General features: G+C 36.0%; 2 protein-coding genes across 2 annotated transcripts; both read right to left on the bottom strand.

The window, feature by feature from the left end:
• Positions 1–7,376: 7,376 nt before the first annotated feature.
• On the bottom strand, positions 7,377–12,310 carry LOC132618081 (GPI-anchored protein LLG1-like). Its single transcript, XM_060333133.1, has 3 exons — positions 12,118–12,310; positions 9,710–9,881; positions 7,377–7,830 (listed from the first exon to the last, which is right to left on the bottom strand). Exons 1-3 carry the CDS (start codon positions 12,200–12,202, stop codon positions 7,632–7,634), a joined length of 456 nt encoding a protein of 151 aa, XP_060189116.1. The 5' UTR covers positions 12,203–12,310; the 3' UTR covers positions 7,377–7,631.
• A 1,898-nt stretch (positions 12,311–14,208) lies between these two features.
• On the bottom strand, positions 14,209–16,566 carry LOC132617411 (GPI-anchored protein LLG1-like). Its single transcript, XM_060332411.1, has 3 exons — positions 16,363–16,566; positions 15,219–15,396; positions 14,209–14,637 (listed from the first exon to the last, which is right to left on the bottom strand). The coding sequence occupies exons 1-3, from the start codon at positions 16,445–16,447 to the stop codon at positions 14,439–14,441; spliced, it is 462 nt and encodes a 153-aa protein (XP_060188394.1). The 5' UTR covers positions 16,448–16,566; the 3' UTR covers positions 14,209–14,438.
• Between the last annotated feature and the right edge of the window lie 1,320 nt (positions 16,567–17,886).

The following is a 17,886-nucleotide window of genomic DNA, read 5'->3' as shown; positions in this document are numbered from 1 at the left end:
TAAATATTCATTATTATTATTATTATTATTATTATTATTATTATTATTATTATTATTATTATTATTATTATTATTATTATTATGTGTAGTAGCATATATTTATTACTTGAATGCTACTAATGATGTTGATTATATTTGTTAGGGGTTATACACCTGATATGGATCATATCGGACAGTCCTCTCAATCGGGATGGATGAGTTAGGTTGGAACATCCTTAGCCTATCAAACTACTCAAAACGATGGTCCTTCCTCAAGTTTCGGTGCAGTTGATTACTATCGATACGTCTATTTTTTTAACATCAATAGTATTATTTGATGTGTAGTAGTTAAAATACTCTACTTGCTATGTAGGGAGAATGTGGTGGTCGCACCAAATTATAGGCAAAGACCTGCTATAGATAGTCCGGATTATCTGAATTATATAGCGACATCATCGAGTGATAGTGATGAAATACCTAATGCGGAGGAAAGTGAAGATGAAGAAAGTGAGGATGAGGTTGAGGTTGGAACTAATCCTCAATATCAGGTAGAACTGTTGCAAGAAATGATGAACAGTCCGGCATACCAGGAAGAACTAAATTCACAGCACCCATTTGAACAGCAAGAGTTGACCTCGGTTTAGCCACAAAGCCAATTTTAACAGTAAGAGTCGACCCCGATTCAGCGGCATTCCGATGAGATCCCCTATCTTGATCATCTTCAAGATCGCCCAGATGCCTTTGTCTTTACTAAGGATGATGATCATATTCGGCGAAGTTTGTGGAAAGAGCCAGTGGATCTTGTAAAACAAAAGGTTCATATTGAAAAAGGCATGATTTTCAACTCGAAAAAATCATTGCAAAGGGTTGTTAAGATTTATTGCATCCAGGGGATGAGGGAGTTCAAAGTTGATGATTCCACTCGAAAACTTTGGCGATTGGTCTGCAAGCGAAAATATCAAGGTTGCCAGTGGATGCTCCGTGGTAAGGAGACTGCTGAAAAGATGTGAACTATTTCAAAGTTCTACACAAAGCACACTTGTGATATGGGTGACCTCCCAGATGATCATTGCAATCTAGATACCAATATGATTGCTCGTGTGTTAGTTGGCGACATTAGAAAAAGCCGAAGGTATCCCCTTCGCCTAAGTTTATTTTAATTTTGATGTTATTACGATGTTCCTCGTTGCTATATGCTGATATTTCAGCTTATCCAGGTACCCTATTAAAGATTGTATTATAGCCGTCCTAAAAGTATATCGCAAAACCGTTAGTAGGCGAAAGACGTATCTTGGGCGTAGGCGTGCACATGAGATAGTCTACGGCAATTGGGAGGGCTCTTTCAAGAGGTTGTTGTCACGACCCAGCCCCGCGGGCCGCGACTGGTGCCCTACTTGTGGTGCCCTACTTGGGCACCCAAACGGACAAACATACCAAATCGTCATATAATAGCATAGGCCAATTTCAAATTTCATCATTTTAAAGAGTTCTGAGAATAACTATTGTCTTAAGCGGTCACGCGTACCAAAAATATCATATCGGAACAGAAGGGGCGGCGGAATACACATCGCCGAATATACACACACATATACAAACATACCGGCCATTTAGGCCGCATCAAAATCTGATAGATTGGCGGAATGTACATCGCCAGATACAGACACACGTACAGCAGACAATTAGGCCGTTTTGGCCATAATAGCAAACGGGACCGCATTGAGACGTAGATCATAGACAAACGAACACACACATGACCCATTACCCACATATATGACTACAGGCCTCTACAAACCATAACAGAATCATATGACGGGACAGGGCCCCGCCGTACCCCAAATAGTCAGATATACAAAAGCATATATGTCACAAAAGATGTGTACCAACATATGGGCTCCGGATCAAAAGGAGCACTCTATAATAGCAGAATGTGTGGCCTACACTGGCGGATCTCGAACCACTGTACCTGCGGGCATGAAACGCAGCCCCCCCCCCCCCCCCCGAAGAAAGGGGTTCAGTACGAAAGATGTACTGAGTATGTAAAGCATAAAGTGCAGAAATCCAAACCATAACTGAAGTGAAGGGATACAGAGAGAAAATACCGGATCAATATATCAAAACCTGTACTGAACACATATATACATAATGCAAACAGAAATCATGCATAAGGCTTAGGAACGTGGTCACCACTCCGACGCTGGTGCCACAACACAGCATAACTTCATAAACGAAACCCGGCCCTATGGCGAGGTCTCGGGAACCGTAACACAGCATACTGCCGAATATATCATAGTGCGCACGATCACAAAACCGGCCCGGGAACCGGCGAACGATGTCATAATGATGGGCACGAGCAGAGTAGTGCGGAAACTAATGCAATTTACATATCAAAACATTTATGAAACTGAATATAATCATATGACAACCCGTTAGGCAAACTGGTTCGGACAACTGACCAATACGGAGTTTATCTCACAAAAGTACTTCTGAAATCGTATTCATAGTTCAAAATGTAAATCAGAATATCATGAAGTAATCAAAACATTATTCTTTAATAGCTAGAGTTATAAGCAAAAGTTTCTTTCCGATATCGAACAAAGTTAAGTCAATTAGGGCAACGAAGGAGACTCGGGGCTAGAGGGTCCACCTCGGTCCAAGTCGAGGCGGCGTACAAAATTTTACAGACATTTAACCTTATGGAATCAACCATGAAAGCTTAGGGGTGATTCGATCATGTTTACAAAAGTTACGAATGTTTGAACGTTTCTTTTCAACAAAGCATAAGTTTCTAATTCAATCCCACTGAATGAAATAGTGCTAAAAGTAAACTCGGATTTCTATGAATAGAATGATCCCCGAGGTTCAAACTCAAACTTAGTACTTCTAGGACATGCCAAGAGAAGAAAAGGGACAGCTTTACATACCTCACTTGCGCCTTACGCTCGTCCAAACTCAATCCCCGCTTCGCCCAAAATCTACAATTGGTCATAGTTGCCAAATATGAGTTTCACGCTTTTAGAATTTCAAGTCTTAAATTCATATTGTCTACCGAAATTTCGGCAGCATTCCCTCTATAAATTCAACGTCCCCGAGACTTAGCTCGGCCATAATATCAACAACAACAACCACAGCAATAACAACAATCATCAAAATCACAACAAAACGCATTCTAACATAATTTTCCCTTCCTTTCCACATAATGTAGCTCTTCCATTCTTACTTCACACTTCCAACCCAACATCAACGTTCTCATATTCATTTACCAATTCAGAGTTGTCCAATCATAATTCAATAACATTTCAAGCAATACTCAAGGATTCAAACAATCCCGACAATTCCATATTCCATCCAAAACTTCTACAAATGCGACAAAACCATCACAACACATTTTATACTTACAAATTCATAACCCACAACAATAATCCACACTTAGAATCTTACTTCCATAATTATACAAAAATTATATAAAAATCACAAAATTTCCCATAACTACTTATAACCAATTTCAATGCCAACTCAACTCGTTAAACCTTTTTTCACGTCATGAATGTCACAACGACACAACTATCCAACTAAATGAACTTCACTTCACCTCCCCTTCACCATACTATGGCTCACGGCCATACACTACTTCACCCACACACACGGCTATGCACACACACATCACAACTCCATAATCCTCATCCAATTCTCGTCTTCATAACATATATATTTATTCCATAACACAAAAGAATAGGAATCTTACCTTTTTCTTCAAATTCTCTTCTTTGAAAAAGAAACACTCTTTTGCTTCCAAATTGGTATCACATAGAAGAGGACCTTGAGCTTAGTATTAATTCAACAAAGAATGAATTTTTTTTGGACTAAAGATTTGAGCTCAAAAATTTCTCTTTTTTTTTTTTTTTAAAAGGGGGTCGAACCCCCTCTTTGTTCTTGCTCTCTTTCTCTTGTTCTATTTTAGTCTTGAATGTTCTAGGGAATTTGATGAACACTTGCCCTCTTTATATTAATTGGTCACATGATTAATCACATGACCAATTCCATGGGTTTGGGCCAAGGCTTGGCCGGCCACCCCTCTACTCTTTGGGCCTCATTTTCTTTTATTATTCCAAGCCCAATTGAGTATGAATCTTGTTTTGTAATTCCCGAAACTAATTTCCGAAATTCCAATTTTGCCCTTAGCCGTCCTCCGAATTTCCGCATCAATATTTTTCCCGAATATCACACATGTGTTAAATAAAATAAAAGCATAGCCTTATTTCCTACAAGTCGAGATTATTCCAACTTTTCCAAATGCGCAAAAACGCGGGATATAACAGTTGCCGAGATACATGGCGGCACTACAACACTTCAATCCTGGTACTATTGTTGAATGGAAGCTCAAATCGAAGCCTGGAGTGCCCCGTAATATTTTTGAGTTTGTGTTTTGGGCATTCTAACCATGCATTGATGGTTTTGCTCATTGTCGGCCTGTAATATCGATAGATGGAACACATGTGTACGGGGTATATGACATAAAGCTGCTAATTGCAGTTGGAATGGATGCAAATGGAGATATATTCCCTCTAGCTTTTGCAATTGCAGCTAATGAGAGCATTAGTACGTGGAGTCTGTTTTTGGACTACTTGAGGCAACACGTTATTAAGGATCGCGTGGGCATATGTGTTATATCAGACAGAAATGCTGGCATATTGTACAATATGTTTAATTTGCATGGGTAGTAGCCGCCCTTTGCCTACCATCGTTATTGTTTAAGTCATTTGAAGGAAAACTTCCAAAAGGCATATCGAAGCCCGACACTTTTCAATTGGATATGGGCGGCTGCAACAGAGCATCAGGGGAAGAAGTTTCACCTGCAGATGGAGATTATTAGGCGGGCGGATGAGGAAGCCTTCCACTGGTTGAATGTAATTGATAAAGACAAATAGACATTATACCAGGATGAAAGTAGGCGACGGGGGATGCTGACAACAAACAGCTCTGAGTCATTCAATGGCTTGTTGAAATCTGCACGGGGACTACCCGTCACTGCAATGGTGAGAATGACTTTTAAGCAGGTTGTGGAGCGGTTCGTCAATAGATCAAAAGAGGCCAAAGCACTTGCGGCAGACAGTCTAAGATAGATGCCAAAACCGTCAAAAGTGTTCGAGTATCACAAATTTAAGGCTCAACAACACGATCGGATGGAGTACAACTATGCAGAGCGCATATTTTAACTCACAACAAGTGTGCACCAAGGTAAAGGAGGTAACGTCCACACAATTTGTGAGATTCCAAGACCATGCACATGTGGCAAGTGGCAATCATATCACATGCCATGTTCTCATGCCTTCAAGTGTTTTATCACAATGGGAAAGAACGCTTCCACGTACATGGCTGAGGAATATACAGTTCAAAATTATACAAAAACGTATACTGGAAGGTTCTACCCACTTGCTAGTGATAGTTATTGGCCACCGGATCCATTTTCCATGATTGCAAATAAAACATTTATCCGTAAATTCAAAAAGAAAGCATACCTCCCGTATTCCTAATAAAATGGATGTTCCACCAGGGAGATACACTAAAAAATGCTCATTTTGCAATTATGTTGGTCATGATAAGCGCAAGTGTCCCTTACGACATGGTGGTCAAACTACATTTCGCGGTGGAAGTACCTCTCGTGGCGGAGGAAACTTTCGTGGTGGTGGCACATCTCGCGGTGGTGGCAAAAGATCAACTCAAAGGCATGAATTGATGAATATTTTTTAAGTTTTTTTCTTTCTTTGATGATTGTATTTTAACAAGTTTGGGTTTGTTATTAATGAACAAGTTTAAGTATTTTCATATTGTTATGAATGATGCAATTTAATTATTTTGAGATTGCTATGAATGCTACAATTTTGACTAAAAAATAGCACGCTTAAATCTAAACCCTAAAACATAAAGAACTTAAAGCTAATGACACCAAGTCTTCAAACAAAAATGGAGTTCGAGCACTTTTCAACCACTAAAACGACAATCCGAAGTTTTGCTTATCCTTGATGTATTGAGCCTACCTTATTAATCCCACAAAAATAAGTAGGGTTCTATATAAAATATTGAAGTTTCGGGGTCCCGAAGCATGATTAATCTATGGCTAAAGTACGTTAAAATGAGTAAAGAAAGAGGAGTTAACCAAAAGAAGAAGAAAAAAAGGAGTGGGGGGGGGGGGGGGGGGGGGATCCTTTAGCGCAGTAAATTACTGCGTTAAAGGAGTTAACCCCGCCGTTAAAGGTAGTTTTGTCACCTTTTTTGTTGGGGTATTTCGGTTCAAATGGTCCTTTTTGGGGTCATTTTGGTTCCAGACTCCTTTTTTTCCCCCTTCAAAAGATGAAATCAGTCAACTGTGGTTTCTTCCCTATTTCTTTGGATTTTCCTTTTATTTTAGTTTTGGTTTAAGTCATATTTTAGTTCATCCTAATATTTCTTTCTTTGTTTCTTTTGTTAATACCTTTTCATCTTGCCATCTAAACTATTACTCCCTCCGTCCCAAAAAGATTGTCTTACTTTCCTTTTTAGTCTGTACCAAAAAGATTGACATCTTTCTATATGTAGAAACAATTTAACTTTATGAAATGATTTACAGCCACACAAATATCTAAGGCTTATTTTGGACCACACATTTCAAAAGTCTTCCTTTGTTTCTTAAACTTTGTGTCAAGTCAAACTAAGACAATCATTTTGGGACGGAGGGAGTATATGTTTAATGAAAAAGTCAAACCACTTAAATCTAAATGGTATATAATGAATATAAATAAGAAGAATTTTTATATGAGGTAATATCATAATTGATTTTAAACTCCTAAATATTAGTACTTGATATATAGTTCAAATAAGGAACAATTTAATAAGTAAAAATTTTATTAATTTTAAAGTTCTAAATATTAGGTAAATAGTAAATGACAATTTTGTCTATTGGAGAGCCTTTCAATGAAGGGCAAAAAGTTCAATCAACATTTCTAAGATCTTTCGTGTTTTTAATATAGTATATAGGTTAAATATTTTAAAATAAATTTATTTTGACAAAATGACTAATATTTGGGATCGGAGGTTATAGTTTTGAACAATCTTCTCAACAGTATCATAATTGTGCCTTGATAATAATGACTTAACCTACTAAAATTACTTATCGCTCGAAAAGGTAATGGACCATGGTTCCCATATATAGTTAACAATTACCGCACAAGAGGGTTGCAACTTGCAAGTTCAATAATCCGTTCGATTATTTAGTTCAAATTCGACTCAAATCGATCTAATTTTTTGTTCTCAACTCTCATATCCATTATCTGTTTGGATTAATGTTACATTTTCAAGAGACTCCGGAGGACAAACTTTATTCTAATTTACGAGTAAGAAGATACTGAGAGAGAACACGCGCATTAATTGAAAGAAAATGTATTATCTTATTCATACTAGTCTCACGGAACATCCGAAAAATAGTCATCATCAGTGTAAAATTCGTATCACAAAATGCAATACTAAATTTTCAACTGTACACACCATGTTATGATTTAAATGAATGACTGATTTAAATGAATGACAGAGGTTATTACTAACCAACATCATAATGTACCTACAAGACTCTTTTATTTTAATTAATTAATCCAAGCAATTTTGTCATCCCTAATTTAATATCAGCCTCTTGGTTTTGCAGCAAAAGTGCCCCTTAGTTTGTTTATAGCTGGACCAGTAGTGGTGGCACAGTTCAAACCCTCTCTATCGTCTCTGCACATATTACTAAAGAGACCCATTGGGTAGCCTCCTTTTTTATTAATGAAGTAATTCATGCCCTGCGCACACCTATTGTTCTCGTCATTTATTTCTTCTGCGTATCTGCACATAAATGTGATAAAATTAGCCCATGAAAATATATGGGAAAAGAATATAAATGACAATCCGGGTGAAATTGACACCGGATGGCCCAAGAATATTAAAAGACATTTTTTAGCCTTTTTAAAATAATTTCATTTTGTTGTCATTTTTCAACTAATCTCATCATATGTATAGAAATTGTATCATTGTTGTATAGAATATGTATCACTACTGTATATGTATAGGGATTGTATCATACATATAAAAATGGTATCATTGTTGTATATAATATGTATCCCTACATTATATGTATAGAAAATGTATCATTGTTGTATAATTTATGTATAATAAATGTATAATCAACGTATAGTCAGTGTAATAATATATACACACTAATGATACACATACACTATTTACAAAGGCAAGGATTATAGGAGAAAACATTGAGACCGCCGAAAAAGTTTTTCTGGCCAGATCTGTATCAAATGACCATAGATCTGATGATTTCACTACAGAGTTTGATATTATCTCTTTATTTTTTTCACTCGTGTGAAGTTGTTTTTCTGGATTCCCTAACCATCGACTAATGGAAACCCAAATCGGCACCGACGACGTCGTCTTCATCAATGAGTACACGACGGTGAAGATCGAGTTCAGGACGAGCTCTACAAGGTGAATAGATGGCTAAGGAACGATGTCGCCGAAGAGATCATCGCCGCCGGAGACGCTTGGCCTGCTTGATGATTTGGAAGAGATCATCGTCGCTGGAGATGGCGGAGCCTAATTTGCCGGAGATGGCAAAGCAACGATGTCGACAAAGAGATGGCAACAGAGAAAACACAGATACTCAATTGTCGGTGGCCGCGACTGGAAAGTGGAGGAGAGAGTGTAGAGTGAAATTTTATATTTTGACTACAATTTGTCTTTGAGATGGGCTGAAGGGCTATTTTGGGGCATTATCTTAAAATAAGGCCTTTTGGAGCCTTTTCTTCTGCGGCCAGTTTGCAGGATTATCCTTCGCTAGGGGTGGTCTTTAATTTTTGCCTCTCAAATTGGTGGTCTTTAACTTTTGCCCTTAGCCCAAATTGCATGGTCAGTTTTGCAAATTCTGTCTTGCATGGCTAGATTTGCAAAATTCTGCCTTGCGAATTTATTTATTTTTTACTGAGCTGGGGTTCGAACCCACAACTTCGGGAAATTAAGCGAAGGGCAAAACTTAAAGACCACCCCAAATGAAGATCAATCCCCGCAAAAAGAAAAAAAAAAAGGTTCTTCTGCTGGTGGTCACACCTTGTCTTTTTCTTAAAATACAATCCACTTATTTATTGGCTCAATACGTTTTGAATCGACAAATTCAGCGGGCTGATATGTAATCCAAACTGACGTATGAACAAAACTCATAAAAATATCTTTGATATTTTTCTTGTTTGCTCGTATGTTATATAGTACAATAACATAATTAAAAAAAGTATTTTATTAGGTACTTAAAAAATTATAAAAAAAAAATCAAAGATGGTACTACTCCCTTTGTCTCAATTTATGTGGCACACTTCCCTTTTTAGCATGTAACAAAAAGAACGTCACCTTCTATATTTACAAATAATTTACTTTTAAAATTCCTCTTTTACCCTTAAGTAGACGATTTACGGCCACATAAAATATCTAAGGTTTATTTTGCCCAGAAATTACAAAAGGCTTTTTTTTTTTTTTTAAACTTCGTGTCTAATCAAATAGTGTCACATAAATTGAGACGGAGGCAATAAAACTTAGTAAAATTGGGACGTTGAATTATGACCCGCTTTTAGCTCATTTTAAAATTAATCCATTTTAGCCTAAGTAATTTTTTAACTAATTTTAGCCATCTAAATATCAATGCAACCCGTCCATTTGACACTCATACCTGCAGGCTATTTGCTTAATCCCATTGCAACATGTCACTGGGTTGTAATTAGGTCCTTTGCATTGGTTTGTAAGGACGGAGAAGTCTTCCTTCTCGAAATCAATGGGACAATCATTCTTCACCATAAACCTTTCAAGAAGGCCACGGCGCATGTGAACATTAAGCGCGTCATCTGCTCAAACAAAAAAAGTAAATTTAATTAAACACAAATTTTGAAAGAAAGAAGGTTTAATAGAGTGATCGCTGAAACTATTCACAAGCTTGCGCACACGTGGAAAATTTGAAGCTTTCTGAGAATGGAGAACCTCGGACTAAAAATGTTAGTGTTGCAATAAGTTGAACAAGAGGTCTAGAGTTCAATCCATTCACAGGGCGCTAACCGAGTCGCATTTGGTAGTGAGTGTTTTGCCTTCATAATGAGACTTTCCGGCATAAATTCGAATTGATTAGATCCTAGAATTGATACTGGGCACCAGTAGAAAACCCAAAAAAATCCAGAACCAGTGGCAGATGTAGAGCATATTATATGGACTCACGAGAACAGTAGCTTTTCGTAGACCCTACATTTCTATTAAGAAATTCATAAATTATATATAAATATATGACTGTGAACCCAATTATTACTGTATATTAACTTGGAATCGTTAGAGGAATCCATAACTTCCAATCCTAGATTCCCCTCTGTCTAGAACAAGAGCGCTAAAGGGAAGCCCGGTGCACAAACCATGCCGCATTAGCAGGGTTCGGGGAAGGACCCCACCCTAAGGGGTGTGACGTAGTGTGATATAGACAGAACAAGAACACAGAAAGAAATAAAAATGGAGGACCACCAAAGGTTTTTAGACTGTGGTGGAGTGGTAAGTTTCCCTTTATTCTTAATCAAAGGTCTCAGGTTCGAATCTTGAAAATAGAATTTCCTCTAATAAGGAGTGTTACCTCCAAGAGTAGCACTTTTAAAAGCCCGAATCCAGATTTATTGGGCTAAAAAATGGCTGCTGGTAGGGTGTTCAGGGTTCGGTTTTTGGTTGAAATCAAACCAGTTTAGTCGGTTTTTTAAATATTAAAACCAAACCAAACCAAATATTATATACATTTATCGGTTTGGTTGTTATCTATTTTTAACCATACAAAACTATAAACACTACAAGAGAACATGGAATTAGCTACGGAATTTGTCGGTGATCCCTAGATAATCCGTTGCTAAATAGTTCATCGCTAATTAGATTTTCTTATAATCCATCGCTAATCCGTAACTAAATGAGATTAGCATGAGATTTTTGTTTTTAGCTAAGAAATTTTGTCTGTCGCTAATTCCTTGTTTTCTAGTAGTGAAACTCTTTCCTTCTTTTTCTATTATTATATCTTCCCGTTAAACAAACAAATAAAGTGAAATGGGGTATACTGGAGGATGCTAAATGCTCATTTTGTCCTGCTACTACTGAAATTGTAGCTCATTTGCTGTTTGAATGTCCTATCTACTCAGGGGTATGGAAGAGACTGTTGATTTGGCAAGGGATCATAAGATAGATATTTGGCTGGAAGGAAAAAATAGCATGGTCTAGTTCACAATATAAAGGAAAGAGTCCTGAAGTAGAAGTGTATAGGATGACATTGGCTTGTGCTGTCTACTGGATTTGGCATGAAAGGAATTGTAGAGTGTTCCAACAGAAGCAGAGAAGTGAAGATTGTTGTTCAAGAAGTGCACTATAAAGGCAACACCAGTAGCAGATTATGTAGTAGATTAACAAACTTGAATTTCTATGCCTAGTGAGTAGTAGCAGATGTATAGGAGTTTGAGGTAGTTAGCAAAATTGAGGCTGATGAAGCTCAGTAATTTGCTGTTTTCTTTTTCTGGTTTTAAAGCTTACTTGGTGTATAAAAATTCAACTTCTTTGCCAAAAAAAAAAAAAGTGACAAATTTATTATTAGGTAAATGTAACATCATTAAAATATACTCAGAACAAATCAGATATATTTAACTATATAGTGTCTTATGATATATTCTACGTAAGCCAGAATAATCAAAAACTAAAGATTGTTGAAACTTTATCTTCATATGACACAAGAAATTTTGACTAATCCTAAATGAAGAAATTATGTAATTAAACTTCGTGAATTTCATGATAATTTTGATACAATTTAATATATTATATTATATATATAGATATATATAATTTAAAATATTATCGATTTTCTATCAATAATTATCGATTTTTAAAAAATTTAAAACCGAACCCAAAAAAGTATCGATTTATTTAATCGGTTTGATTTGATTTTCTATTTGAATCAATTTTTAAACCAAACCATGAACATCCCTACATGTCGGACTCCGGTTAAAAAAAAATATAGAGAAAGAATAAGAGCATTGAAAGAAATAAATAAAAATAAAAAAAAGGTGGAATAATTACATGAGATGTAGGATGGGGAAGAGGAGGCCAAGCCATCAGCAAGGAAGAAGAAAAACAAGAAGAAGCATGATCTTTCAAATGCCATTGTTGCTTTTCTTCTTCTTAATTTGGTAGAGATTTAACTCTTTATTGATCTCCTTTTCTTCCCTCTATTGTAATGACGTGCACTGCTTTTCTTTCTGAATATCTTCACAATTTTCCTTCTTTATTTATAACGCAGAAAATGATAGAGAGACTCGGAGAAAGAAAGGCTTAAATTGAGCTAATTTTTCAGTCCATTGATTTGTTCAGTTTTATAGGCACTTAATTTATCTAGTTCCAAAGAAACTAACACAACTGTTTCCTAAAAATACTCTCACAATTTTTTAGAAATCTGTGCAAAAAAGAAGTTCATGATAAAAGAGCATTCCTCTTCTATATTGCAGATGTGATAGCAGTTAACTAGATAATTAAAGACAATCCAGCCAAGCATCAAGTCGTAAATCAGATGAAAACTGAATTGGCCCTTCTTGATCTTGGTTCTGAAATGGATGTAGCCTCTTTGATCATTCTTCAGAGAAGCTTTAGCTTTCCTTTGAAGAGTTATAGACTGTGTAAAGAACCTTCGCATTTTTTCCCTACACCAATATTAGCCATTATGTCAGCCACATAATTAGCTTCCCTATAGCAATGATACACATGACTTTGCTCTGGATCATCAGGAGTCTAATCTCCTGAATGCTAAGTTGCTCGGACTCTCCAAATGTTGCCGCACCCGTGCCAGATCCTCCAAAAATGCACTACTTTTGGAGGATCCGATAGGCACCCATTGACATTTTGAAGAGTCCGAGCAACATAGCCTGAATGTACTCCTTTAGGCAAGATCGAATTTCAGTATTGTCATTGATCATGTGCACTAACAAAAGAGAATCAGTCTCCAGGATTAGATCCTTATGACCATTAGCAATGCACCACTGTAGGCCTTTAACTAGAGCCAATGTCTCTGCCTTGTTGTTACTAGAAACACTAATAAGAGAAGAAACTCATCATCATATTGCCTCTATCTTCCCTAAGGATACCACCACCAGCAGCTTCAACCTGTTAGGAGAGGGACTAGTCCATTTGATAGTTTTATTATCCAAAACTTGTACAACTCTTTCAGCTTTGTCACGGATATTAGTCCATTTATAAGAGCAACTGAAAGAAGGGAATTGGCTGTTGAGAGTGAGCCCAATCAACTTGGTTGATTATATTGCTAGAAGATATGTTGATCTAATCAAAACTCTTCCTACATCTGGTTTTCCAAATTTTCCAGGAGATTACTGAGGGAGTGCATTGTAGAAGAAGATCATGTATTGGATTCTTTGGCTTGATGAGCCACCATTGAATCATCATGCTTCTGTCATGTTGTGACATTGGATCCCTGCATAATTACAAAAGAAAGAGCAAAATGTGTTTCATCTCCCCTTCAACAACAACAACATACCCAGTGTAATCTCACAAGTGGGGTCTAGGGAGGATAGAGTGTACGTAAGTCTTACCCCTACCTTGAGAGGTAGGGAGCTGTTTCTGATAGACCCTCGGCTCAAATAAATTATTTGTTGTCTCAAGAGAAGGGATTCTACAGCAGTTACAACTGGAGGGACCATGAATTCCAAAACTCTAAATCTTATCATCGGTTTAGCAGTCTCAGCATGACGAATGAAACTTTAAAAGGAAGTTTAGCATGCCAAATTCTCTTGTCAGTGAGAGAAGTGGATCTTGGAGTTCTAAGAGCTTTCCAAGCAGATTTGCAGGAGAATTCACCACTGTCATCAACTAACCAAATGGTGTAATTAATCCATTTTGTTGTGATCAATCTTGATCTTAGTTATCAGGTTCCCATATAGTTAACAATTACCACTCAAGAGGGTCGCAAGTTCTATCCATTCGATTATTTACTTCAAACTCGTCTCAAATCGATCTAACTTTTTGTTCTCAACTCTCATAGCCATGAGTAATTAATTATCTAATTGGATTAATGTTACATTTTCAAGAGACTCACGTGGACAAACTTTATTCTAATTGACGAGTGAGATATAGCTAAGAAGATTCTGAGAGAGAACGCACATGTTAATTGAAAGAAAATGTATTATCTTATTCATACTAGTCTCACAGAACATCTGAAAATACTCATCATCATTAGTACAAAATTCGCATCACAAAATGCGATACTAAATTTTCAACCGAACACGCCATGTTGAATTAAAATGAATGAGAGGTTATTACAAACCAATATCACAATGTAAATATAAGACTTTTTGATTTTTAATCAATCCAAGCAAATTTTTTTCTTGCCTAATTTAATTTCTGCCTCTTGATTTTGCAGCAGCATTGCCCGTTTGTTTGTTTATAGCTGGACCAGTAGTGGGGCGACAGGCCAAACCCTCTTTATCTTCTTTGCACATCTTATCAAAGAGTTCAAGTGGGTAAAGTTTATTGATGATGGAAAACATGCCCGTGGCGCACCCATTCTCTAGTTCATTTAACTCTTTTGCATACCTGCATGTAAGACCGATAAAATTAGCCCATGAAAATATGATTCGCTTATTTATTTGATCAACTCATTTTAATTCTGCACATTTCAAAATTTGAGTATTTTTTAAAATCTTGGCTCGTCAGTCGAAATTAATTACGGACACTGACCAAAATATACAAAACTTGTATACTGACTATATATATATATATATATATATATATATATATATATATGCAAAACACAGACATTTGTTGGTTATTATCTTTTTGAGCTGTCCAAAAATGTAACTATCTAATTCAAGGTTTATATGTTGGCCCAAATTGATCATTGAGCGAAACCTTATCAAAATATTTAAAAAAATATTTTTTTTTCTTTATTTGATATGTTGTATGTAACCACAATAAAGAAGAAAAAATGTTTTGTTAGGTACTGGAAAATTTATAAAAGATCAATCAAAGAAATTTAAACTTAGTAAGAATTAGACCGTTTGGATCAATGACCAGTTTGTTAGCTCATTTTACATCAACTAATTTTAGTCCAAGTAACTATTGAGCAAATTTAAACCATCTAAATTTAATCCAGTCCGTTCATTTGACACTCATACCTGCAAGCAACTTGCTTGAACGCATTGCAACATGTCAGTGGGTTGTAATTAGGTCCTTTGCATTGGCCTGTAAGGGGGGAGAAGTCTTCTCTCTCGAAATCAATGGGGCAATCATTCTTCACTAAAAAATTTTCAAGAAGACCACGACCCCCTAGCATGTGAACATTAAGCACGTCATCTGCACAAACACAAAAGGAATTTAATTCAACACAAATTTTGGAAGGAAAAAAAATTTGTTAGTGTTGCAATAAATTGAACAAGAGGTCTCGGATTAGATCCATTCATAGGCCGCTAATAGAGTCGCATTTGATAGAGAGTGTTTTAGCCTCATAATGAGATTTTCCGGGGCAAATTTGGAATAGTTGGACCTCAAAGCAGAGAGGAGTGGATGTAGCCCCTAAGGTATGGGTTCATGTGAACCCAGTAATTTTTATGCGTATCATGTATTTGTATTAAGAAATTCACAAAGTATTTATAGATAGCTGATCGTGCACCTAGTTATTATTTTATGTTTGAGACCATTGTAGGAACCTATGAACCTCAAAACCTGAATCTGCCTCTGATTTAGTGGATGTTGAATTCTGATGGAAAATACGAAGAAGACAAGAATATCTAGAGTTCAAGAGCATTGAAAGAAATAAAAATGGAGGGCCACCAAAGGTTGTGGACTTTGATGGAAAATACGAAGAAGACAAGAATATCTAGAGTTCAAGAGCATTGAAAGAAATAAAAATGGAGGGCCACCAAAGGTTGTGGACTTTGATGGAGTGGTAGGTACCCCTTCATCCTTAACCAAAGGTTCGAGCATTGGAAATGCAGTCCTTCTAATAGGGAGCTTGTACCTCCCAGAGTGGGATTCTCAAAGGCTGATCAAGTTCGAATTAAACGAGCTCCAAAATGGATGTCTAACAAGGGCATTGAGAACTAGAGCATTAAAAAAAAGGCAGCCGTTACATAAGCATCCCGTGTTAGTAGGGTCAGAGGAAGGGCCGCACCTCAAAAGGTGTGATGTAGACAACCTACCCTAATGAAAGTATTAGTGGCTGCTACCACGACTCAACATAGGTGACCTATAGGTCACACGGAGATAACTTTACCGTTGTAGCATTGAAAGAAATAAAACAAATATAGAAGGAATAATTACATGAGATGTAGGTTGGGGAAGAGGAGGTCAAGCCAACAGCAAGGATGAAGAAAAACAAGAAGAAGCATGATCTTTCAAATGCCATTGTTGCTTTTCTTCTTCTTAATTTGGTAGAGATTTTACTCTTTATTGATCTCCTTTTCTTCCCTTTACGGTAATGACGTACACTGCTTTTCTTTTTAATATTTTCACAAGTTTTCTGCTTTATTTATAAGGCAGAAAAAGATAGAGAGACTCGGAGAAAGAAAGGCTTAAATTGAACTAATTTTTTAGTCCATTGATTTGTACAGTTTTATACGCCCTTAATTTCTCTAGTTTCAAAGAAACTAACACTATTTCCTAAAAATACTCCCGCAATTTTCATTAAAACTTATTACATTTACAACTAATCAAACAATATTTTCCCAAAATTATTCTAAAACTCTTAAAAACAGTTTTCTGACACATAAATCAAACCTATTGTGCCTTTTTTTTTCTTTTCCATAAAAACCAACTATTGTAACTCAGGCTTAACTTTCTTATTATTAGAAATAACGTATTAAATTATGTAGGGATGAATGTGTCTAAACATATATCAGTATTTTTTTTTTGTTGGTTACTAATTTTTTATTTCATTACCATGTAAGCTCTACAAATCAGAAAAAAAGAGCTTAAATGAATGTATCTAAACATATGTCAGTATTTTATATAAAACCTAATAATATATTTAACATATTTTTTTCTTTTATTTTATTTAGTATGATGATAATATAAATTGAGCTTCAAAAAAAAAGTGACGATTCATATAGCCAACTCCCAAAGTTTTTTTTCTTCCTGTTTTTTAAGGAGAGTCTTTGCGTAATAGTAAACGTTGTTGCCATGTGATCATAAGGTCACAGATTCAAACCGTAGAAATAGCCTTTTAGCAAAGTAAAACTGTGTACATAAGCGGTAGAGTTCCATCGGTTGCATTTTTCATCATTATGATGTTTGTGTTTGGGGGAAATCCAAAATTACACTTCTGTATATACGAGGTATCTTAGTTATATCCTTTGTTATATATTTCGAGACCACTCAATACACTTAATGTTGCCAATTAAGATATTTACAATGAGAAATTCTTTTATTGGCCTAGATTTTGGGAACGATGTTTCCTTTTTCGTCATGGAATAAAGCTGCTTGTGTATTCCACTTCTCAATTATCCTTTATTTCACCGATTTATATGTATGTCTACCGTTTTTTTCCTTAGTCCACACTCCTCTAATCTTTAAGGGGTCGTTTGGTGGAGTGATTCAAAATAGTACTGAATAAGGCGTATTAATAATGTTGAATTATTTATGATGGTATTATTTTTTATCGACTTGTTGGTTTGTTATATTAAATAACATGCATTGCATAATTTCTAAATAGTATTGAATAGGTGTACTAGAATAGGAATAGTACTGGTATTGTTAGTGTCATGGTTTACTATGTATAAAAATAATATTGAATAGAGTGTATAAGTAATATTGATATTAGTTTACCAGACTTAAATTTGCAATCAA

The sequence above is a fragment of the Lycium barbarum genome, chromosome 11 (genome assembly GCF_019175385.1).
Source record: "Lycium barbarum isolate Lr01 chromosome 11, ASM1917538v2, whole genome shotgun sequence".
NCBI lineage: Eukaryota > Viridiplantae > Streptophyta > Magnoliopsida > Solanales > Solanaceae > Lycium > Lycium barbarum.
This window is presented reverse-complemented; position numbering and strand designations above follow the sequence as displayed.